Source organism: Heloderma suspectum, chromosome 14, assembly GCF_057233095.1.
Source record: "Heloderma suspectum isolate Gila_16-S chromosome 14, 16-S_ref, whole genome shotgun sequence".
In the NCBI taxonomy this organism is placed as follows: Eukaryota; Metazoa; Chordata; class Lepidosauria; order Squamata; family Helodermatidae; genus Heloderma; species Heloderma suspectum.
The window spans coordinates 7700069-7725171 of NC_139471.1; the positions used below are offsets into that span (position 1 = coordinate 7700069).

Consider the following 25103-nt stretch of genomic DNA (forward strand, 5'->3'; position numbering starts at 1 on the left):
GGGGACTGGGTATCCTTAAGAAATATTCACAGGGAACAGAGGAGGGGATCCAGTTTACAGGAAATAGGATGGCCCCAGCAGTGGCTAAATTGTGGGTCTAGGTTTGCAGACCTCCACTGAGTTGTGGAAGCAATTTTCAGCAGCAAAACTCACTTAAGTGCTTGCAGTTGTCCTTGCAATGTGGGGAGTATTTTAGGGTGGGAGGGGCTTTAAGGGGCTCTTCAGATGTTGCCTGCTTTATGTGGAGCATTTTTATCCTCATTGTCTGAAAAGTCTCCCAAAGTGGCTTCCTTAAGATCAGTGAGAACAAGACTGTCTCTGACCGCAGGCTTACAATCTAAAAAGACACAATGCAAAAGGAAAAGGAGAAGAGGTGGGAAAATAAGCAGATATGGATGCCCGGTTCTTAAAGTTGCAAAGTAGTTCTTATAATGAGTAGCTGGAAAGGAAATGGTTCAGGGAGGAACCTTATAGAGAACTGCATGACTGAATCATGTGGCCGTGTAATTATTTGGCTCTCCCCTGTCCCTGAATTGTGAGCCCTTTTTCCTCCAGGAATCCAGGTCCAGGAGAGTTCCTGGCTCAAGTAATATTGATACAGCTTTGCAGGCTAGCATAAGCAAAAGGACAAGTCCCTGCCCTAAGGAACATGAAGTCTAAACTGGCAGATGTGGGGACAACAGACAGCAAGAAGGGAGGTAGAGGCTAGGGTCATCTGTGTGTGTGTGTGTGTATAAGTGTATAAAAGCACGTCCCAACATTGGTCATGCTCTACAGAAATAATTCCCAAACCTGTGCTGGGGCACAGTAACTGTGGAGCAAGAGAACTGCAAGTACATTGTGAAAGAGTAACCAGCACGATCCTGTGCAAGTTTACTCAGGTGAAAGTCCCGCTGTGTTCAGTGTACCTTAATCCCTAGTGCAGGACTGGGCAACCCGGTCATTTCAGGCAGCCTGCGGCACCTCTGGCAGATTTCGCCTGAGACTTCCATGCTTTGGCAGCCCCCTCCTCTCTCAAGCCAGGAGAGAAGAGAGTTTGGAAAGCCCAGATCCATCCAGACATGTTTCCTCTGATGGTGTGCAATCCTCAAGGAAAACGTGGTTGCCCTTTCCTGCTCTAGTAAGTGTATTAGGACCGTGGGCTAAATAATTGAAGGCCGCTGTGAGCACCGCCACTCCATCCCCGAACTTCCCTGGCAGAGAACACCGGATCTGTTTGAATTACTGTCTGGGGTGCACCTCCTTCCAGTCAACCTTTTTTGGAGGGTAAATAACCCGTCTGCTCCTCCACATTGAGTGCGATTGGTTTATTCGGTTGCTTTGAACGAAATCGCACCCAAACCGGAGACACGGCAGAATGATCCATGCTTGAGGGAGGCTTCCCGCTGTCTCTCTGCGTGTCACTACTGTGGTCTTGCCTTTATTCGAAGCCTGGTCGGGCTCTTCTGAGAAGGGGTCGTTCCTAGTCTTGGGCCGAAGGGTAACATGGGCATCCAACTCTGATTTTGTAAAGAAGTATTCTTTGGGTACTAGACGTCTGGGAGATGGTTCTGAGTGACCAAGAAACAGCATCTGGGGTGGGGCCTATGCAGATAGGAGGAAGCCTGATTCTCAGTGCCTGGCATCACCAGTGGCAGAAGCCAGATTCACTCCTAGCACAAATTGTGTTTTTGACTGTACCTCTTTACCTTCTCTGCTATTAGGGTATGGGGAGGGCACTAAAATTCCCTTGGGGTAGCTCTACTCTGAGGGCAAGGTGCCCTCCACCCTGATGCTTAGTTATTGGGCTTTCCGTGGCAGTTTTTCCAGTCATCGTGATGGGCAATTTGCTAGTTTAGAACATAAGTTTATTCACTTATTTATAGTTCGATCCCATGTTTCCTTCAAGCAGCTTGTAGCATTGCACATAGTTCCTCCACCTGTCCATTTTATCCCCGCAGCAACTCTGCGAGATAAAGTAGAGGGATTTCGGTTGGCTTAAGGTCACCTGGGCTCTGTAGCCCTAGTCTGTCTGACTCGCTTTTCCCTGACCTGGTGTCCTTCAAATGTTTTAGACTTCGATTCCCATCAGGCTCAGCCGGCATGGGCAATGGTCAGGAATGCTGGGCGCTTTAGTCCAAAACATTTGGAGGACATTAGGTTGGGGAGGTGTTGGGGAAGGCTGCTCCAGCCACTGGGCCACACTGGCCCTCGGTTGCATTCTGCTCAGTAGGACTCTGCTCATTTCTGCCTCATGCAGCACTATGTTTGTTTAAAAAGTTCAGTTCTCGTCAGGGGCAGCTAATTTTCCTATCACGACCTTTCTTTCCACTGGATGTTGTTTAACATTTAATGGGTGTTGACTCCCCAAAATTTATGGGGCTGGCTCCATCTGAGTCTGATAGCAGTCTTCCAGTCTTTTGGGGGCAGGGACTTGATTTATCATCTTGTTAGTATGGAGTCTTGTCTGTGTGCCCAAGGCTAATTCCAGTACTTCTGTAACAGACGTAATTACGAGATGCATTTCTGGCTTGAAATTGGAGGAGGAAACCCTCTGTGATTGGGGAAGGGTCTAAAACAGCCTCCCCCTATCTGGCCACCTTCCAGAAGTGTTGGAGGGCAACTCCTATCATCCCCAGCCAGCATGCTCAATGATGGGAGTTGTTGTCCAGCATGTCTGAATTGGGGGAGGCTGGTCTAAATTTTTCCAGTGCAAAGAACATCAGCATTTTTGGAAACCCTTGGGAAAGCCCCAAGGGAAATGCAAGAGAGAACCAGAGAAGGCCATTGAATCTTTCCTCCCCCTCGAAAAGTTATTTTAAAACTTTTGGCATTTGGACTTGTCCAGTTTATCATGAAATCACAATAAACCATCTGGATCCTGCTCAAAAGATTATCTTTGGCGTTCTGCTGAAAAGGTTTTTTCCCTCTCCAGATAAACATTTTGGTTCTAGTGGTTGATTTGTTCCCCCTTACGTTGAAATTAATTTGAGCAAAGATGCTAACTGGGAAGGGGGTTGAATTAAAAACATGTTCTGTCTACCTTCTGGGTTACTGTGCTTCTCATGAAGAAGCTGTGATACAACTGTCCCCAACCTGTTGTCCTCCAGATGTTTTGGAAGACATCTCTCATAATTCCTGACCATTGGACATGCTTATGGTAGTTTATGGGGCCTATGGGACTTGTAGTCCAGAATATTTGGAGGGCACCAGGTTGCCTACCCCTTATGTAGGAGGAGGGTGGAAACCAGGCGTTGCCTGTCCATTCTTGGGGGACAGCCCCCCAGTTATCCAGAAGAACCTCACTTCCAAACCAGATGTGCGATAAAATTGTGAACAAAAGTAGGACAACATAGGTGAAGTACTCTTGAAAGGAAGGACATGATGGCTGAGCTCTTGTATCAGAAGGGGACTGTGGCTCATGCTTTGCATGCATGAGATAGCAGGGTTGGGAAAGACTCCTTTCTGCCCAAGACCTTGGCGAGCCATTATTGGCCAGCGTCAAACAGTCTGGTGGATGGATGCTCTGACTCAGCGTCAAGTAGCTTCGTATGTCAATTGAAAGTAATAGGGAGATGTTCCCGTTTGTCCCTCCTGTTTGTCTGCCAGAGGAGGGGGAGGGAAAGCTAGATGGGATGGGGGAAGAAAGAAGCTGTGGAGAGGCGGTTGCTGGGACAGCAGTGTTTTTTAGCAGGCCAACTGTAGGACGGGTTGGGCCAGCGCCTGTCTAGTTGCTGACTGTTAAGTCACAATGCACAGTGACCCACGGCTATGAGTTGCATCTGAGGACCCAGACATGGGCTTATGTAGCAAAAGCTTTCTGCCTTTAATTGCATCTTTATTGTTGAGGCTGGAAAAGGCATCTCGTGCGCTGCCTGCTCTCAGTGCTAGACAGGAAAAGGACCCCTCTCGCCCCCCTTCTCCATGCAGCCAGCTGACGCTTGTGTTTATGCTGGAGGAAGTGTTGGGTGGAGAAAGTATACCTCCCTCTATGTCTCCCAAAGCCTCCATTTGCCTAACCACGTGCCTCTTGAGGGAGCTTTTCTCCTGGAAAAGCTGCACCATGCAGCCGATCTGGCTGGCTTTTGTTGCAAGTTCCCACAGGATAGAAGAATGGGATTTTATGAGGGCCCTCAACCAAAAGTAGAGTAGGTGGGGTGAGCAGAATAGATCAGGATCTACCAGTAGATTACCCAGTGATTTCCAGGAGGTTGGCGGGGGTTTCTGCCTTTCAGTTGTTTAACAATTTCAAGTAGAAGTTCACGTTTTAAAAACACATAAAAACTCTTTCTGGGGCTGGTTTTATGCAAGTCCTTGATCTCTCATCTCAGCCTTCTGCAACCGGATGTTCTCCAGATATATTGGTCTACAACTCCCATCACCCCCAGCCAGCATGGCCATGCCAGCCCCTCTATCAGCCTTCTGCATCCTGGTGCCCTCCAGATGTATGAAATGACAACTCCCAGCATTCCTGACTATTGGCCATGCTGCCTGGCGGATGATGGGAGTTGTAGTCTGATGCATCTGGAGGCCCCCAGGTTGGAGGAAGCTGTCTTAGACTCAGAGCTCTTCAGATGTAAAATATGAGCATCAGTTGTTTGCCTTTGACCAGAGCCAAAATAGATTCCACAGCCTGAAGTCTTCCCTATCCTGCATGGGAGTCAAGTCAGATAAGACTGAAAGGGGCCATGCCTAGGGATGTACAAAAGTCACTTACCTTTCGCGGATTATGTTGATGGTGGGGGGGAGGCGTTCCGTCCCTCCCCCCAGAATCCTGGACGGGGGGAGGCGATCCGTTCCTCCCCCCCGGAATCCCCCGTGGCCGGCTGTGCTCCGCAGCAGCTCTGCGGAGCAGCCGGCCAGGCCCAGCCAGGCCAGAGCCGTCCGCAGCCAGATTTCTGGCCGCGGAGGGCTCTGGAAAAAACACCCCCCCACACACAAATGGCCACCGCCATTTGCGTTCCTTATTTTTGCCGTCTTAATCTATGTAAATATTTACGTAGACTAAGACGGCAAAAATAAGGGGAATGCAAATAGTGTAGCAGACGCTATTTGCGTTCCCCTTATTTTTGCCGTCTTAGTCTACGTAATTCTTTACGTAGACCAAGACAGCCCAAAATAGGGAACGCAAATGGCGGCAGCCGTAGCCGCCACCATTTGCATACGCCTTTTTTTTTTTTTTTACCCAGACGTTTTAGGCTACGTAAAAACTTACGTAGCCTATCACGTCTCTGTAAAAAAAAAAAAAACTGCAAATGGCGGTGGCGGCAGCCGGTCGGAAGACCAGCCACCGCCGCCTGGAAGATCCGCCCCAGGTACGTCTCGTCCTGGGGGGGATCAGCGGGGGGGTGGCAGGCCGTTCCGCCATAGATTTCGGGGGACCGAATGCACTGGCATTCAACCTCACCGAGATCCATGGCGGAATTCTCTGCCATCCCTAGCCATGGCACCCTCCCCCCACCCCTGCAAAAAGGAGAACCTCGTGCATAAAAATGTGTTATCATGTGTTCTAGAAGGGCCCTCCCATACCTGCTGCCCTCCAGACGTGTTGGATCACAAGTCCCATCACCTGCTGGCTGAGGCTGGAGGGCACCAGGTTGGGAAGGCTCTTCTCCAGCATCCTTCAGGTGAATTTTCTTTTTGTCAGCCAGATGAGAGATCAAAGCTCTCTTGCCCTCGAGGAAGAGGACCGATGAAACGGTTGGGTGTGTGATCTGTCTGTGTTTGTAACTGCTCCCTTTGAGAGTGAACTAAGTGCCCCTCTGCTGACATGAATGAAGCCAAAACAGGGCCACTGAGAAAGAAGGGTGAGGTTTCTGCACGCTCCAAGGCATACAGAGGTACCAAAAAACAAAGAAACTTAAGAATAAATACCCAAAGGGGCACAACAGCTGCCCCCCCCCCCCGCAAAGCCCAGTAAGGACTGAGCATGCTCTGTGGCTTCCAGGAGACATGGAATATTGAGTGCCAGCTGGGACAGATTGCGGGGTGGGGGGTTCAACTGTGGGGTGCTGGTGTTGATGGTGGAGTGAACTGGCTTGCTTGAGCCCCGTACAGCTCATGCAGTATCCCAGACATGGTGGCTGGCTGGAACTCTGTACCGGAACACTTCTGTTTAGGCGCTGGGGGTGCACGTGCCTCATGTGTGTTGCTGGTCCCACTTGCGCTTTTTAAAAAATCTCAAGCTCCAGCCTAAGGTTCTGCCTCCCCTGTCTGCCTTTGGTAGGGCTGTTTGTAAGAGAGAGAGCCAGCTGGGCTCCTGGCTACCTCACGGTTTCCCCCACATGAATGGAGAATTTGACCTAGAGTGGCCTTCCCCTACCTGGTGCCCTCCTAGATGTGTTGTATTACAACTCCTGTAATCCGTAGCCACCATAGCCACTGGGATTATGGAGTTGTAGTCCAAAACATCTGGAAGGCACCAGGTTGGGAACAGCTGGCCTAGAACATACCCAACATTCCCCTGAAGGAGAAGACAAGTAGCGGGCAAGTGATTCAGTGATCCTTGCCCACTGTTCTAGATGGAGGCTGTAGTAGGCTTCTGAGGAATTCAAGTTTCCACAGAACACTGTTTTTAAAAAACAGTTAACTAGGGAGCCACCTTTCTCCTTAGCTCCAGGTCAGCTGTCACCTAGTGTGCACAACTTATGCCTGGTTTCTGTGTGGAACTGGCTTACCACCAACAGGATCCTTGGTGTGCGCGCCTGTGTGGCGGGGAGAAAAGAAGCCAGCCTCAAAGGATGCTTAAGCGTAATCAAAAATAGTGTACGTGAATGGCAGTGCAAAGATGTTCTTGGTTTGGTGTGTGTGCCTGTGTTTTCCTTTTATCCTATTTAATAGCCACAACACCTGCAGTATCATTGCTTCCTGTGCAACAACACAACTTTCTTTCCGAGATGGGCAGCTGCAAAAAATGCCTCTCCAACCTCCTCACCGCCGTTTTGCTTAAAATTCCACCCGCAACCTTGTCAGTAATAGAAGTCCATCCAACCAGAATTATTTCTAGGCCAGTTTCTGTGGCAACCAGCACACCCCGCCGCAGAATTAGATTGCAGGAAGAAAGAGTTTTTTTAACAAAAGGAAGGGGGGGAGCGAACGTTTCTAGGATTTACTGAAAAAGCAGAAGAAAGAAACCCTGACTCTCTGCCTCTTTGTTCTAATCTCATATAAGCCATTTATATATCCAGGAAATTCAGGGCTGGGCACGTTCGTTGTTTGAAAATGTCTAAAAATGGATTTTATGTACATGGATTAGTTTCATCTAGAGCGTTACAGTTTGTTCCAATTCTTCCACATGGTTTCCCCAAATTATGTGATTATTGGTGGCTAAAGGATAAGCAAGACTTGGTTTACAAGAGCTGAGTCACTAGACTGAACCAGGGTTCCTTGTAAAATTCCTGGTTCCCTCTAAAGTTCATTTGGGCAGTGGGATGAAAGAGCTTCATGAAATGCTTAAGCTCTGATGCAGTGTGCGTTTTCAGAAAGAAGAGAGAGGGGTGCATCCCAAATTCTTCTCATCAGAATTAGTCCCTGGTTTTGACATTCCGAATTCCCTAGCACTTGTTTCCAGCCAAAGAGAAACTGCTGCATTAGGAATTCTCCATAGTTTCATCGTTCCCTCTATTTCCAGTGCTCAGGCTGCGAGTGTTGTTGCTTATGTAGCTGAAACGGCACCATCCCCATGCAAGCCGGCTTGGGGAAACCCAGAGGTTTTCAGAAGTACATACCATGTTTGGGGGTAAAAAACCTGGAGGTGGGTGGACCCAGAATGGCCCAATGAGGACAGAACATACCCAGTGGCTGTGAAATGCTAACTGACTGATATGGGGGATGGAATGGAAAATGTGTGTGTGTGTGGGGGGGTGTGAAATGCTGCGATCTTTTTGCATATTGATAAAACATGCAAAAAAGTAATCTTGGTGTGACTGTGTCAGGGCTCTGTGAGATATTTTGCTGAGGCACTTGTGCACTGGGGAAAAAAGCAAGCACAACGTTGTTTTTGTGCATGGTGTTTTGCTGGTGCGCAAATGCGGAACAGTAGAACACCACATAGAAAAACTCTTGAGGCGAACGTATATGCATTCACATTGAGATTTCTTTTTTGTAGTGTTTTATCAGTGCTTTGATAACCTGGAGGAGTGGCAGGAAGGCGCAAGTGAACTAAAGGGACTGAAAGCTGCAGCAAACCATGCGAACTCCAGTTCCAGAATTAGTGGTTGAAATCTTCCCAATTAAAACAGAATTCAGGGAGAGAGGAACATGGGATGAAGCAAACCAGAGGAACAATAAAGGAATGACATGGTCCTAGTTTAGCGTGACGAGAACAAGTCACTGCTCCCCTCACCTCCAGTGTGTTTTTTGCTGTAGTTTTGATTAACCAAGTTTAGCATGAAGTCCAAGCCCTAAACTGTTTAGTGTTAATTATGGTTTGTTTAAACAAACAAGCTTCATAAGCTGTGGTTTGAAGCTGGCTTGTTTCAGATAAACCATTGTTACCCTTAACCACAGTTTGTCAGTTTTGATCAGATAGTGACAGGTAATGGGAAGGACGGCTGCTTGAGACCTTGATGCCTCACTGCCAGTCAGAGTAGACCGAGGTGGGGAAACTGTGGCCCTCCAGCTGATGTTTGACTACAGCTCCCACCCTCCCTGGGCATTAGTCATGCTGGCTGGGGCTGATGGGATCTGGAGTCCAGCAGCATCTGGAGGGCCCCAGGCTCCATGGTCTTGACTTGGTACAGGGCACCTTCATACATTCATGGGAGATGGTAGGAATGGCAGGGAAGAGAGCTGAACTTTTTCTCTCCCCCCCCTGCTCCCCCCAGTGAAAAGCATCCATCTCCATTGATACTTGGACTTTATGAAGCAAGCTCGGAGAAGAGAATAGCCCCTTTTATTACCTCCCTTCCTCTTGGAGCCAGAGCCAATAAATAAAGGGTAGTGGTTAGAGGATCACAGAGGCTTGTGTTTGAGTTCATTGGGTAACCATGGGCCACTCTCTCTCTCTCACTCACTCACACACACACTCACTCACTTAGCTTCACCTACCTTGCAGGGTGGCTGTGAAGTTAAAATGAGTGGAGAGAGGAAAGAACAATCTATGGTGCCTTTCTTGGAGGAAGGGCATGCTTTTTAAAAGTTAATTATTAAATTAACTGAAACTCTGAATTAATCCCAACTCTGCAAGAAGGTGCTGGGCTCTGGGAGGCGTTCATCTTAGTGTTGGTCTTGGGGCTCCGACACCTCCCCCGACTCTCTACCTTTGCCACCTCTGTCTTCTTTGACTGGCCTTTCATAGTTGGCTTAGGAATGGCTTGCCAACAGCCTGCCAGGCAGCTGCCATCAGGTCTGGAATGCCGGCCAGGTTGGATGTTTAGCCAAGTGGGGCAGGCAGTGATGGTGTTAGAAGAGGAGGAGGTGATCTTGAGCAGGCCAGCCGCACTTTGGAGCCAAAAAGCCAGAGTTGCGTTGGGAATAATGAGAGAGAATGGTAGGAGCTAGAATCAAAGGCCAAGGTATGGTCCAGGGTGGGGGCGGGGGCAGGCAGCTTTGAGTGGACTCCAGGTCAGTGTCTCCAAATTTTCGATTGCTGAGGTGTGCCTCACTCTCATGCTTCAAACGTTTTACTTTTTGTGCCCATCACTCATGTTTCTGCATGAGTCAGTGGGACTCGTGCAGAGGTGCAACAGACAGCCTCCTCTCAAGGCAGGTAAATTGTGCTGTGTCTCTGCATGGAAAGTGTTGGGGGACTCTGGGGAGTGCTATAAATAGTCATAATAGTACCCACCATGTTGCTCTATCTTAAGCAGAGGGTTGCGGGGCTCAGTGACAAAGTGAGAAATGCTTGCGAAGGACCCTCTTCTATTTTTGGGGCTGTATGTTTCAGAGGTGAAGGTCCATCCTTCTCCTTCCTCTCTTTTCCTCTGGGGAAAAAAATGGAGACATCCTAAATGCAAACATCCTTAAAAGAAAGTTAATTGTAGTGTGGCTTGAGCAGGAGCATATTTCACAGAGGGAGGTGGCTGGGCTGCTGTCTCCATCCCCCCCCCCCCCGAGCATTTTAGTCTGCTGCAGGATCTTCTCTTCCCTTTTTGGTCAGATGGAAAGAGTCTCGCAAACGCAATTATGAGCCACTGTCTGCCTTGACCCTTCTGTATCGATCATCATGCCATGACTAAATATTTAATTGAATCGTAGCTTCTTTTTTAACCTCCAGTCAGGGGGGCGTTCCACTTCTCTGCCCCCCCTCCCCTGTCCACCCCTTCCCCCTCCGTTATTCAGAAGGGCAGGCTCTGCAATGGCTGCAAGAGGTTGTCTGTGTTTTGAGGAGGGTCTCCTGCAGCGATGAAGCTGTATGCTGCAAAGCTCCCTCGGCAGAACTGAGAAGCTAAAAAAAAAAATCTTTCTTCCCCCCCCTCCCCCCCCCCCGATAGCTTAGAGGGGCCAGTTAGCTATGTCTACTGATGAAGCACTTCTATTCCAGCTCTGTCTCCGAGGACCTGGGTTGTAGACGTGGAGAGTTCAGCAGAAAGCATTATGGATCGGTAGAGCTGGTAAGTTTTTGTTTTTATTTTATTTAAAGGCAGTCCGTTCCATACACCCGAAAAGGCTTTTGTAATGATCTCAGAGCCTCGTTGAGGTGAGCTTACCCATTCTTGTCTAGTTCTTTTCTCTTTCTTTTTTTTCCTGTTCAGTCATATGAATCTTGGAAATAGCCAGGTGTGAACCATTAGGTATCTCTTTTGAATTGAGATTTACTCTCTCTCTGCTGTAGATGTTTAAAATAAATATTTTTTGCTGATTTTGCTGTCTGGTGCAGGGAAAATATTCCTGTACAGTTGCTTCACAATAAAAAGGTGGAAAGCAGCATTCCCCAGCCTAGTGCCCTACAGATGTTTTGGACTGCAACAGCCATCATCCTTGACTGTTGGCCCTGCTGCCTGGGGCTGTAGTCCAAAACATCTGGAGGGGACCAGGTTGGGGTAGGCGGGTGTAAAAGCATCTTGGTTGTGCCCACTGGATGTTGAGTCTGGTATGAAAAATAGGAATTGAGAACTAAGTGTGTGTGTGTGTGTGTGTGTGTGTGCACGCGCGCACGCGTGTATGTAAAAGGGAGCACCTTGGGTTAAAGAAAAAATTGCTTGCTTACATCCCAGGTGCCCCTCCCCTTGCCTCTTTACGTTTTGGGAACCAAATGAACATTTCGACTTTTGAATGGAGGTTGAAGGAAAACCCTCTGGCAGGGTGTGTAGTGATGATTTTAGAATGGAATTGTACAAGCTGGCTCTGGAGGAGGTCAGGTGAAGGCGGGGGGAGCACTCTCTTTTGCCTGTAACACGATTGCAAGGTTGCGGCTAACTGGAATGCGCACCGGAGAATCTGTGCGCATCCAGGGTTCGCTGCCTGGTAGATTATTGTCGAGCCAAGGAGACTAAACTCGTGTGTGCATTTTAAATCTGGCATAATTAGGGCTGGTGGTTTGAGAAGAACCAAGACAGAAACCAATGCAGAAGGCAGTCTCATGGCTGCTGAAAAGGTTACACATCTTCGCATTGACTTCAGGTGCTTGTTTGAAAAGAAACGTATATCATGATGATGATTTAGTCTGGTTAAGCCTGAGTTGTGTGCGTTTGTTTTTGGCATACGCTTCAGGATGAGAACTAGTGGGTCACCCAGTCATAACCAGTTCCCTGGGGGTAAATTGTGTGGTATCCCAAAGAGGACTGGTCCTGCCACAAAGTGAAGGGCACTTTGGGGTTTGGGGGCACCATTATGGGGCAGTGAGTTGTTGTTGGTTATTAATTTTACCATGGGGCGGGCACCGCTTGGAAGTCGTCATCCCTGTTCAGGCTCCCAAACATTATGGCTGAAAGCAGCCCTGCAGATAAGCCCCCGAGGGCAGTACCCACACAGAGATAGCTACTAGCCCATAACCTGCCCATCCACACCAGTGCAAGTTGTTTTGGGTGCATTGACAATCTGGGGAAAGGAAAGGGACCCATTTTGAGGAGGCGATTCGTTCTTGCAATAGGGGAGGTTCTCACCATAAGGGACTGTATATTTAGAAGCTTGAAAGAATCCCAGAACGGTGCCTATTTTATCCCATGTGTGTGTAAACCTCTTTTCTTGGAAGCATCTATAGCAAGGGTAGACAGTCCAGTGGACTCCAGATGGTTTTGGACTGCAGTTCCCATAATCCCTGACTATTGGCCATGCTGGCTGGGGCTTATAGGAGCTGTAGTTCAAAATGTATGGAAAGCACTAGGTTGCCTACCTGTGGTGCACAGCCTCCGTGGGGAATAACTTTCTTCCACTGCTGGACTGCTGCTGCATTTAAGCAGTTCCAAGACTTAACCTACTTCCATGTAACTTGAACCTGTTACTTCTTGTCCTGTCATTGGTGGAGAAGGGTAAACACTTGCTTCGACTCTCCCCTTTCTGTTTTCCTTTGAAAAGCATTAGCATTTATTTCTTTAAAAATTTTCTTCACCATTCTAAGCTAAATATTCCCAATTCTGTTGTTGTCGTTGTGAGGAAAGGAAATAAATAAATAAATAAGATTTCCTTCTGCCAAGGAGATCAGGGTGGTGTGGCTTACCCCCCTTTTATCCTCACAAGAACCTTGAGTGAAAGAGAGTGACTTGCTCAAGGTCACCCAGTGAGCGTCACATTCTGAGTGGGGATTTGAACCCAGGTCTCCCCAGTCCAGATCCAGTACTCTAATTGCCATGTTGATGGTCCAGTTTTTGTCTTTCCTTGCACAACTTTTAATTATAGATCAGCTGCCATCACTCTTTCCTTGCCTTTTCAGACCCTAACCTGTCATGTGGGACCCAGTTTTAATGACCCACCCACTTTTTTGCTTCTCAGTTTGAATGTGCGAAGGGGCGAGTGGGAACATCTGGGGCCAGCCCTTCCCTCTCGACAATGACATGTGCACCAGCCGACAGCTGTACTGGCTTCCAGTCCATTTCTGGGCCCAATTCAAAGTGCTGGTGTTGACCTTCAACACCCCAAAAGGCCTGGAGGCAGAATACCAGGGGTGTGGGCAATGGGTGGTCTTCCAGGTGTTTTGGCCTACAGCTCTTCATCCCGAACCATTGGCTGTGCTGGCTGGGGCTGATGGGAGTTGTAGGCCAAAACAGTTGGAGGGCTGCAAATTACCCATGCCTGACATAACGGAACATCTCTTCCCATATGTCCCTCCCTGGTCCCTCAGGTCATCTTCAGAGGCCCTCCTTGGGGTGTCCCTGCTGAATGAAATTAGGTGGGTTACAAGAGAGAGGGCCTTCTCAACAGTGGCTCCCCATTTATGGAATGCCCACCCCAAAGAATTTAATCTTGTTGGCACCAAGCAAAGACATTTCTCTTCCTCCAGGTATTTTAGATTTTTATTATTGTGAGGCCTTTTAAATCTTTACTGTATAATTTATCATTTTCTTTAACCTGCTTCATTGTGTGAACCGCCCTGGGAATGTTTTGCTATACATGGCATATAAACATCACACATAAATAAACAAACAAATAAATGATGGCATCAATTTGCAAATGGCCTCCTTCTACATGCTTAGGGTTTGCAACATGGCATTGAGAACCCCAGTTAGTCAAGGTTCCTGCCCCATGGACGAAACCCTATGGGCATAGAAGATGCCTCCCTTCAGACTGGTTGATCACACATTGGCTTGGGCACATAGCCAGCATGCACACTGTCGAGGGGGCAGGGTAGCCCCACCCATTCCCCAGTACTTTGAAGGGCTTCCGTGTCTAATTCTTCTCGTTGCAGAACTCGCCCTCCCTGATAAACATCCACAGGAGGACCATAAGGTTCACTGGAACACAGTTGGGAAAGCTTCAGCTAGTGGGCTGGGACCCATGCGTGGTTTGTATGGCTTGTTTGGGTTGTGTTTCTCAGGGCATATCCACACTGCAAACGTCCTGGTTTAACATCATTCCTTCTCCCCAGGGGACACTGGTATAAATCTACACTGTAGATATTTTCTTGCTGTCTTTCCTCTCTTCACTCCGCCCCATCTTTCTGCTTAGCTTTTTTGTATATAAAAACAACAATAACCAGGTGTAGTTGCCACTGGAGTGACCCACCATCAGGATTGATGAAAATCAATTATTTTTTTTAATTGGATTTTTTTAAATTAGTTTTTTAAAATTTAAATCAGATTTTGAAGTTTTCTTAAAACAATTAGTAAAAAAAAGAGCCTAGGTCAAATATATCATCATGAATACTAAATATATTCTAATTGTATTCTATTAATATGTTAACAGCAGTTTCTGGAGATGAGGGATAACCTGATCAGTCCTATTCTGCACTGCACAGGTGGTGTACAGAAGTGCATGCTCGCTCTCTCTCTCTCTCTCTCTCTCTCTTGCTCTCAGCCTTGCCTCTCTCTAAGGGCAAAGGTAGAGAACGTCAATGAATAGAGAATTTGGGGAGATGGAGTCGATCTGAACAAGGATGAGGAGCCTGGGTATAAATGCAAGGGATGGAGAGGGGAATAGAAAGTGAAACCAAAAGTGAACCAAACATATTCATGCAGTCCTGACTCTTGAGGAGACTTATGCTGCATGTATCCTCTGCTGTACCTACCCACATCTCTGCGAATGTATTAAGGTTATATTAAACAATAATGTACTTCTACTAAAAAATGATGATTGAGTAGAATCTTCCTCACTAGTGATTTAAACTGTGATTTAAATCATTAAAATTGTGTCCTTCAGGGAAGCAATTTAAATCATAATTTAAATCATTTTGTTTTAAATTCAGTCAACCCCGCCCACCATTGATGAGGGCACACAACCCACATGTAGGTCCCAGCCCACAAGTTGTAGCTTTTCAGATTGTGTTCTAGCGGATGTTATAGTTCTTCTGTGGAAGTCTGTTGGGGGAAGGGAGGGTTGGGTTCTGCAATGAGAAAATCAGTCATGGAGGACAAATCTGCCAAGGATGGTGTGTCCACCTTTACTGCTCTACCTTTGTGATGGACAGTTGCGCTCATGGGTGAATAATAATATGTATGTTCTGAGGCAGGGCTGGGCAGACCTCAGGCTTGTGGGATCTACTTTGTTTTTTTCCCCTATAACCAAATGGAGCCAGAATTTATGTTTAGTCCCAATGCTGAAGCCCATAGTCCTTCCACATAAAAATCCATTCCTGGTTCCCACCGCCCCTCTCCACCAAATTTCCTTCAATTTAGCAGCATCATTTTGGGCAGGGGGTATGGAGGTGTTGCCCTTGTTAAACTCTTGGGAGTCAGGAACTCTTCCCAATCTACTGCAGATCACCCAGAGATCTACCTGTACACCTCAGTCTACCCAACTCTGTTCAAGGGCACATGCACACTTTAGCAGAGTGTGATGGTTAGGTAAGACAGAACTCACTAGCACTCTGCTCAGACTGAGAGTATACCCTGTAACGCAGCCCAGAATCCTCTGCAATGCAGAGCAGATTCTGCTGTGGGATCATGGACTGGTATTAGCTTTAATGAATTCATACCCTGCCTTCTTTCCTATAAAAGTATACCAGGCGTCTTACATAAAACCGACACCGCACAAAATAAGAGAAAACATTACTTGAAATCACAACAAAGAGACAAAACTAACAGCAGTTAAGACAAGCAACAATTTAAAAAGCAGCAGATTGTCAATAAATCAGCCTTCCCTGCTCGGGATGATGGGAGTTGTAGTCCAATACATCTGGAGGACACCAGGTTAGGGGAGGCTGCAATAAATGTTTGGAATCCATGGGGCTGCGTGCTTCTTCCCTCCTTCTGCTCAAATTTCACCTGCCAGCTATAACCAGGGTTTGCTCTTAATCAAGGCTTGAAACCAGGATTTGATGCTCCTTCTATAGTTAAGTGGGAACCTCATCAGTGTTGATCACAATAAATATTAGTATTGATATAATACGAAACTGTAGCTAAGCCTAGTGGGGCAGGGAGGATTATTGTGAGAAAGGGGAGGTGCAATCCCACGGTCTCCTCATAATTTCAAAACCAAAGTTAAAATATTGGTGGTGTTACCCTTTTACTATAGAGCTGGGACCCTTAGGTTAATTTCATGCAGCCCTCACCCTAGTTTCATGTGGGTGACAAGGTTCAGGGGCAAAGGGAGAGCGAGGTGGCAGAGAGAGAGATTAGGGGATGTCTCACCCGCTGCTAGCCTGCAACCCCAGACAAATTAGCCGTTAAGGAAGGTGGCTCTCAACAGGAAAAAGGTTCCCCACCTCCCCATTGTTTCTGAATATAATTCACCTAATGTATGAGTAAGTAAACCAAATGCCAGATCCGTTGCAGAACCTCTTATCCTGGTTTCTCCAGAGTTGTCATTCTGCTGTTCCATAACCTTTGCTTTGCAAAGCCCCCAGTGACGTGCTGAGCCAAAGCTGACCAGGAAGCTTTGGCCACTGTTTTGGGTGGCTGGCTGGATCGTCGCCACAAACTGTGCTGTGCTTCTATGTGGCTCTAAGGGTGTCAGAAGTCCAAAACAAAGCAGACAGTGCTTGAGTGTGGAGCTGGGGGTGGGCAGGGAGGGAGGGAACACATCTTTCTGGCCACATTTGCATGTCATGCTAAACCATCAAACATTGGCTCAGCCAGTGCTGGGAAAATGGATATCTCCAAGAGAAATGTTGTCTATGCGTGTTCTTCTCTGGTTTACACTTACCAACACTTCTCTTTTTCTTGCAGTGTCAAATTATAGATTGTAAGCCCATCTGTCCTCTTGTTCTCTGTGAAACACTTTGTACATTGACGGCGTAGTATAAATAAAATAAATAATAAGAGAAAAAGGTTTTATCACTTCCCTGGTCACTAAACTTTTGGTATGTCCCTGATAAAGCACCAAAAACTGAGAGCAACAAGATGATGCCTGAGGCAAAAGATCCTCTCCCCCAAATTACCATAGAGGGTGAGACTATCCATGGGTATTAGCCGTGGGTGAAATGGAATGTCCAGGTTTAGGGGCAGTCTTCCTCTGAATGCCAGTCAGTAGGGGGTGGGGGCAAGCAATGGGGGATGGCCATTCTTTGATGCCCTTGTGGTAAGCTTCCTGGAGGCATTCGGTGGCAGCCAAAGTTCTGGATTAGGTCTGATCCAGCAGGGCTCTTACGTCCCAGGGGCCAGAACGGTCTGTCTCCCACTCTGCTGCCCTTAATGCAGGGTAAGGACCTTTTTTTCCTGTTGGGGAATGCACGCCAGTGGTGAGCGGGGCCAGAGCATGCCCTTTTTCCTCTCTCTTTTTGCCCCCCTTCCTCCTGCTTGCTTCCTGCGTGAAATTGGGCCGAGGGGCACAGGTTGCCCACCCCCGCCTTAATGCCATCCAGAATATAGAGTCTGAAGAAAGCGCCATGCCTCGCCTCCTGGCACAGCTGCTCGCTGCAGGAGTGCCCAGCTTCTCTGTGCAGAAGGGCAGAGCCAGGCTTGCTCCCTGTTTCTCTCCTTCAGACGTCACCTTGCAAAGGTGGATCCTGCCCTCATCTGCTCTTCATCTGCTTCTTGTGAATCAGAAAACCTGGTGCAGGACAAAGCCTGGGGAATAACGAAGAAGCGAGTAACCAGAAACATATGCTGCAGCCTTATGAAATGGCTAATCCTTCTTCCTCTGTGATGTCACGCACACCGGCTCTGCTGGCGGGGAGTGAAGCCTTATTGGTGTCTTTGGATTGGGAAAGAACAAAGTAGATCTGTTGAGAGACTTTTGTGTGTTTGTTTTGCTTGGGCCTCAATGAGGCCTGAGGGGAGCTGCTCATGTTCAAGCAGATATTAAAAATTCTGGGGAGGGCAGAGCCTCTCTACATCGTGAACCTCCAGCTTGCCCCCTGAGCAGTTCCTTTTCTGGCCCTCTGCTGCACCAAGCAGCTGCAAGTGTCTGTCTCTAAGACTGGGGAGGGCAACTGTTTTGCCCCGAGGGCTGCATTCAGGGAGGGCCAGCAGGTTGGGGGTTGCACTTGTGTGTACACACACACTCACGAACATACTCTCCTCCCATCTCAGCGGGCATGGGTTTAAACTGCCTCCCTCTGCGTGCTGAGGGCACTTTGCACCCCCTGCCAATCAGCTGGGGAAAGGAGGTGCACCATTTAAATGGAAAAGACAGCATGCTGTGTGCCTTCCCCATTTCCATCGCCCACCAAACAGCTGTTGGACAAGCTATTAGGAGCGCAAGAGTGCTGGGGGAGATTCTCCTTGCAGGTCTTCTTCCCCAGCACAATGAGACAATTAGTCGTGGTGGCACTGGGCACTCAGGGTGGGCTACAAATGGCTGCAGGCTATCCATATGGGCCCTAAGGCTGAATACATATCATATCCTGGCCTTACTGGGGAACTGTAAGACAGATTCGGTGCATCTCCTATCCTGCCCCTTTGGGTACCATCTGTAACTATCCATGGTTAGAGTTGTGAATATTCTACCCATGATATATGAGAGAGAGAGAGAGGTCTTTAGTATTTCTTATCTTTCTTATACATTTTACCTTAAGACTTACTTCATCCACACTGGAGCCAGAGCCTCAGTGTTGCTTTGCTGTTGTGCCACTTTGCACACACACCTCTCTCTCTCTCTCTCTCTCTCTCTCTCTCTCTATATATATATATATATATATACACACACACACACACACACACACACCCATGAGCAAGTGATCTCCAGAAGACCAGCAGGAGCCCCATTTAAGAGCTGAATATAAGAGTAATAAATCTTTGCTTTAAAATCCTTAACCTTTCATACTGTCTAAGTCAGGGGTGGAGAATCTACAGCCCAAAGGCTGCATCTGGCCTTTAGACCTTAATTTCATGCTGCTTTGGGGAGCCTGGAACCAAAGGAGTGCAGGAGGGAAAATGGGGAGGGGGAGCCAAAATGGAGTGATGGAAGGGGAAGGAAGACCCTCAGCAAGCAAGCAATTCAGATCTCTGGCAAGAGCAATCTGTCCCTCCTCTGGCAGCCTGGTGAGAGAGAACGAGAGACTGAGAGAGAGAACGAGAGACAGAGAGAGAGAACGAGAGACAGAGAGAGAGAGCACCTCCCTGTCTTTGACTTGGGCCCTGCCCACTGCTGGAGTAGTCCCCAGGGAACCAGACAGTGGGTAGAAACAAGGTCTAAGTAAACCATTTCAAGCATATGAAACAGTAAGGGTGCAATCCTATGCAGGTTTAGACAGAAAAAAGTCCTACAACTCTTAGCATGCCCCAGGCAGGGGCATGTCTAAACCTGCATAGGATTGCACCCTAAGAGATATAACCATTGAAAGCTGTGCCTTATACTAGTGTTGTCCGCTCTGAAGGGCAGCTGCTTGGGGGGGCTGGTGGATCTGAATTTGGTGGGGTGGAGATCCGTTCCGGGTTTTAGTTACAACCAGCCAGAAGTCTAAAGGCGCTGTCCAAGATGCTGGACCCTATCCTCCAAATGGGTCCAGCATCCTGGATAGCAGCTTTAGACTTCTGGCTGGTTGTAACTAAAACCTTGAATGGAAACTCCCCACCGAAACCAGATCCACCAGCCTCCCCTGCAATGACTGTGTAGGGTCCTGGGCAAAGATGCTTGCTGATGCTTTTGCCTGACAGCCTCTTCATTGAGCCTGGGACCTTCTACAAGCAAAGCAGGTGCTGTACTCCTGAGCTATGGCCTCTTCCCCTGAAGAAGAGCCATGATCAAAGGCATGTACTCCTTTTGTTTCTGCACAAGCACCTTTTCTGGGCACGCCTTTTGATCAACAAGCACAGAAGAGTTACTCAGGCACAGGTACAACAGGGCAGCCCAACCTGGTGTTGGACTCCAGGTGTGTTGGATTCCAATTCCTATCATCCCCAGCCAGCATGAGCAGGGGTGGGCAACCTCGGGCAGGTCCCACAGGCAACCCTCAGCCTTATTTCACGTGACCCACAATCTAATGTCGAAAGCCCTCCTCATGTGATGAGTTTAGACTGATCACAAGAGTCACAGCACACTGGGTGGGAAGTAAAAGTGGGGGGAGAGAGAGAGAGAGAAGGGGCGGGGGCGGCAGAAAGAGAAAAGGGGTGACTCGCCCACTTTTGGCTCTGTCGCAGCCTACCAGTAGCATTGGCCCCATCCGTTACTGGCACAGGGCCCCATCCGTTACTGGCACAGGGCCCCTGACAGATTACTCACGGGGGAGAAACTGGTGCCAAATTGATGCCAAAACCCTTTACTAAAAGTGGGTTGCCCACTCCTGGTTTAGAGGGTGTTAGTGCGCTGTGAGTGATTGAATGTTCTCATCACTTCTGATGAAAAGGCCTCTCCAGTGGATGCTGCTTGGAAGGCCAGGGTGCTAAATCATGCAGAGAGAGAGAGAGAGAGAGAGAGAAGGCAACCTCTTCTGTCTGTGGGCCTTTCAGGGTTCACAGAAGACTTTATTTAATTTCTCACCACATGCAAGCTGGTCTCTTGAGGTATACGAGTGGGCACTGACGCACAGCTTGGGGACAAACTGGTCTAGAAACTAGGTCCGCTGCAGTTGCAGACACACAAGATCAGCATTGACCCACTCCTCATAAGGAGCAGCGCTACAGGCCAGTTGTAAAACCTTGAGGCTGACATTTTGAAATGTTGAATTTAAGGACATACGAACAGCCGAGCTGGATCAGATGAAACCGCAGCGTCCTGTTGCCAACCAGATGCCTCTGTGTGAGCTCAATAGCACCCTCCTGCTCATGTGTTGAGCAACTGGTATTAAGAGGAATACTGCCTCTGATCCTGGAGGAAATATATGGCCGTCATGATTAGTAGCCATTGATCTAGTCCTCTTTTAAAGTTGCCCAAGTTAGTGGATATCACTACCTCTTGTGGTAGCAAATCCCATAGTTTAACCATGTGCTGTTGTGTGAAGTATTTGCTTCTGTCAGTTTCATGAATCCCTCCCCTTGATGAATTGACAAGAGAAGGTGTTTGCCAGGAAGGGACAGAAAATGAAAATGTCTGTTCCCCAGGATGAGCTTAGCATATTGCAAAATGGGACGGGAAGAACTTTTAAGAGACCTTCCATCAAACTGATGCCAAGATGCATTTTGCATATTCAGCTCCATAATGATTTGTTCAGCTCCCTGTTCTGGCTGCCATGCCCTAGAAAGGGGGCGGGGGGGAGGGTTAGTTGCTGGAGGGAGGGGGATGTGTATATAATTGCTCCAGATGAAATAACCTTTTATTTTGTTGATAGCTAATGTGCCTCACAACAAATGGTTAGGCTGCATCAAAATTCATTACATTTCAGGGAACTGAGAAATATTCTCTTTATGCTGCTCTGTTATAGCTCTAGAGCTGTTTGATTACATTTTCTGAATGGTTTTCTTTTCCTGATGGCATCTACATTCATCAACAGTAGAGCCAGATTAATTCTGTAGAATTTCAGGGGATGTTTGCTTGAAGACAAGTAAAATGTGGAGATTTTGCTCTTCGGCTCACCTAATCTTATTCAGGAGACCTGAATATTGTAGATCTGGGAAGGATACAGGAAGGAGCAACTAAAAGTGCAATCCTATGCATGTTTAGATGGAAAAAAAAGTCCTACAACTCCAGCATTTCCCAGCATTCCCCACCCAGCATGGCTGGCTGGGGAATGCTGGGAATTACAGGACTTTTTTTTCTATTTAAACGTGCATAGGATTGCACCCTTAACTTACAAATGGCTTGGAGCATCTTCTCCACCACAAAAGTCTATAATAGCGTTCCCCAATCTGGTGCCTTCCAGATATTTTGGACTAAAACTCCCGTCATCCTGGCCTACTAGCCATGCTGGATGGGGCTAATGGAAATTGCAGTCCAAAACATCTGGAGGGCACCAGGTTGGGGAAGGCTGGTCTAAAGCATTAGGGCAAGACTTATTTTTAAGCACCTGCCTGGTCGTCACCAGCAACCAGGAATTGCATGCAGGCATGTGAGTGGGCAGTACCCGCAGCAGGGTGAAGGGGTAAGCCCTGGGGTGGCTTACCGTTATGTGTGGTGGGCTCTCCGGTGGTTAAAACAGGCTCCTAGTGGTTTCTAGGTTGCGACCATAGAGGTGGTGGCCTAGAGCATTCTGCACTTCCGCCAATGCTCTAGCTGGGGTGGACTTTCTCTGTGGTCCCTGTTGCATAGTAGCAGAGAGAGCGACGGCTGCTGGGATCTTGGCTGGCTGCAGCAGGAAGATGGTTATGGTAACTACGGAGGAGGGTGGTTACAGGAACCATGTGGCACCGCATGGTTCCAGGTCATGTGATGGGCACGCGTATCATGGTTTCACTAACCGCCCTCCTCTGTAGTTACTGTAACTACCTTCCGCCCTGCATGTCTGAACAGAGCCATTCACTTTCAGCCAAATCTGCCTCTTAGGTCTGTTGTGACTCTCTCTCTCTCTATATATATATATATATGTGTGTGTGTGTGTGTGTGTATATATATATATATATATATGGGGGGGGCAGTTGTGCATGCTAGCCTGAGCTCCTTGGAGAAAAGGGGCAAGATAAAAATAAAACAATGGACTGCTTTTTAAATTTGGGGAGTTGCGAGGGAAGAAGGCAGCCAAGGGTGAAGCATGATATAGAGGTTTATAAGATTCTGAATGACAGCATGAGACAAAAAGCTCTCTCCTCCTTGCTTAATATTAATATTCAGTGTGTTACCAATACTAATATTTGATGGCTTCTAAAAAAGCACATTAGACTTGTTCACAGAGCCTCGGTCTGTAAACTGCTATTAGCCGTGAAAGCTATGGAATCATTTATTTATTTATTTGTTACCTTTCTGGACCAGGTCCAGAAGCCTAAGATAGCAAAAATACAAGTATCAAAATAAAAATGCAGCAATAGAATATTATAATACAACTTTTAACATTCAAAAATACACCCCCCCAAACAATAACTTAAACATAATTCAGATAGTATTTAAAATAATAATTCCCGAGCCACAGCAATTAAACATCACTAAAACCTTGGCTTAACTGACAAAACACCTCAATTAAAGCTATTTGATATAGTTGGGTTTTCAAAGCCTTTTTAAATACTACAGTTGAGGGGACCGACCACACATCCCTTGGGAAAGAGTTCCGTAAGTGAGGGGCCATTATTGAGAAGGCTCTGTTCCTAGTGCCTACCAATCTAAGTGATTTTAAAAGCAGGCCAATGAATAGGATCTCCAATGCTGACCTTGAAAGACAGTCAGGTTCAAACAGGCAGAGGCAGCCCTTCAAATAATATTGCCTCAAACCTTTGTATACAGAGGCAATGTACCTATAAACACCAGCTGCTGGGATGAAATAATAGAGTATTGCTTGTCCAAGAACTGAGAGGTGGGGGGACCTTCCATATTTGGTGGTGAAGCAGTATATTCTCTGGATACTGGCCCAGTGGTTGGAGCAGTCCAGCACTCTCACAGATATAATAAACTCGCACTGTATAATAAAGTTAACACTGGCCACATTCAGACAATCACAGCTTAATAAGTTGAGATATAAACAAACCTCATGACCCAACACCGTACCTGCTTTGCGCCTCCCCTCATACAAGCTGGGAAACAAGCCAGAAAGTATTTGGTTAGCTATAGTTTCCTGTTACATCTGAACTAAGAAACTGTGGTTAGTGGCATCTGAACATACCTTGGCTTGTTCAGAAGCTCTTAACCATAGTTTCCCAGTTGAACGTAATGGGAAATTATATTTCTGAAGACATCCTCACTTGCTTCTTGACTTGCGTGAGGAGGTGAATTTGCCCATCCCTAGCCCAAACCTAGAACAGGGCTTGTTCCTCCTCTAACACAGGGATGGGCAGAAGGTAGATCTCCGGGTATTTTGGACTTTAACTCCCAGAAGTCTCTGCCAGCATTGCCAGTGACCAAGAATACAGGAATAGTGGGAGTTGGTCCAAAACAAGTGGAGTTCTACTTTCTGCCCTCCGCCATTCTAACAAGCCAGGACCTGGAAGCCAGCTACAAATTCTGGCTTCAAATTCTGCCTTCATAGAGGAGAGGCAAGCCAGGAGTCCGGACTCAGACATAACTCTTAAGCTTTCTTTTGCTGCTAAGTTCCTGGTTATTGTCCTGCCTGCAGGAGGAGCTCAGCAGAAGTGAGAGGGCAGCATGCACCGGTAGGCTTGCTCATTACTGTTAAGTTTTGTGTGAATGTAGCCATTCTTGCTTTTTTCGTATGGGGACTAACATCTTAGGGTGCAGAACCGCTGGCCTAGGCCCCTATCCAGCCCCCCAGGTTTCCCCAGAAGGCCATGCTCCCTTGCCCTTTCCCGCCCCTTTCCCCCAACCAATCATTTGGTAGTTTCCTGGCTTTTGTGTATCCTCCCCACCCCAATCCTAAAAGGATGAAATGCCTCCCCTAAGGCTTAGTTATTAGCAGTAAGAGCTTTAAGCTAAAATAAACTGGTATTTTTTAATTTTTAGCCCCGGCCCTTTTGCCTTCAACCCGGCCCACCATGGAAATGGAGCCCTCAAGAGCTTATCCGACCTGGAATTAGGCCCTTGGGCTGGAAGACGTTGTGCACCCCTGTCTTGTAATATAGAGCAAAACCATTCACAAACCAGAAAAAAGTTTCAAGGAGGGCCAGATCTGGCCCAGAGTCCTCTAGTAGGCCTTCCTTATTCTAGAAAAAAAGACAGAGCGTCCTTTAAAGTAGAGGACGTCTGGTTCCTCTGAAAGTACACCATCTTAAAATGCCAGTCCTGTCGACGGAGCAATGCCAGAGAACTAGCATCTGAGCTAAATAGGCTAAAATTTGATTTTATTTCTGATCCATCTTCATTCTGGTAGCTTGCAGGCTCCAGTTGGGTCGCGGAAGCTCAACTCCACACAACACACACACACACACAGAAACCAGGCCCTGCTATGGCCAATGGCAATATATTATGTGTTAGACAATCTTTCCTGACATTACAACGCTTTTAAGGGCGCTGTGAAAGACAGTGACGTGATGAGATCACTGGGCCTGAAGGGGTGGGGAGTAGGAATGTGTCAGCATTGCTAATTGAACCTGCAGATATTTATTTACTTATTTATCGGGTCTTGAAGGGCAAAAAAAGATTAATGTCCAACTCAGAATGTATGATCCCAATGTGGAGCAAGGATGCCATGGCTATTGGTGGCTTTTGTTTTGGAGAGTGAAAAATTGCATTATTTG

General features: G+C 47.4%; 1 protein-coding gene across 1 annotated transcript in view; it reads left to right on the forward strand.

Annotated features, from left to right (window-relative positions):
- Positions 1-25103, forward strand: part of GARNL3 (GTPase activating Rap/RanGAP domain like 3) — a 136441-nt gene that overhangs the window by 32162 nt on the left and 79176 nt on the right. Inside the window, exon 2 of the mRNA XM_084821505.1 lies at positions 10463-10532. Within this exon, the coding sequence (XP_084677631.1) occupies positions 10463-10532 (70 nt within the window). The remainder of the gene's footprint in view (positions 1-10462; positions 10533-25103) is intronic.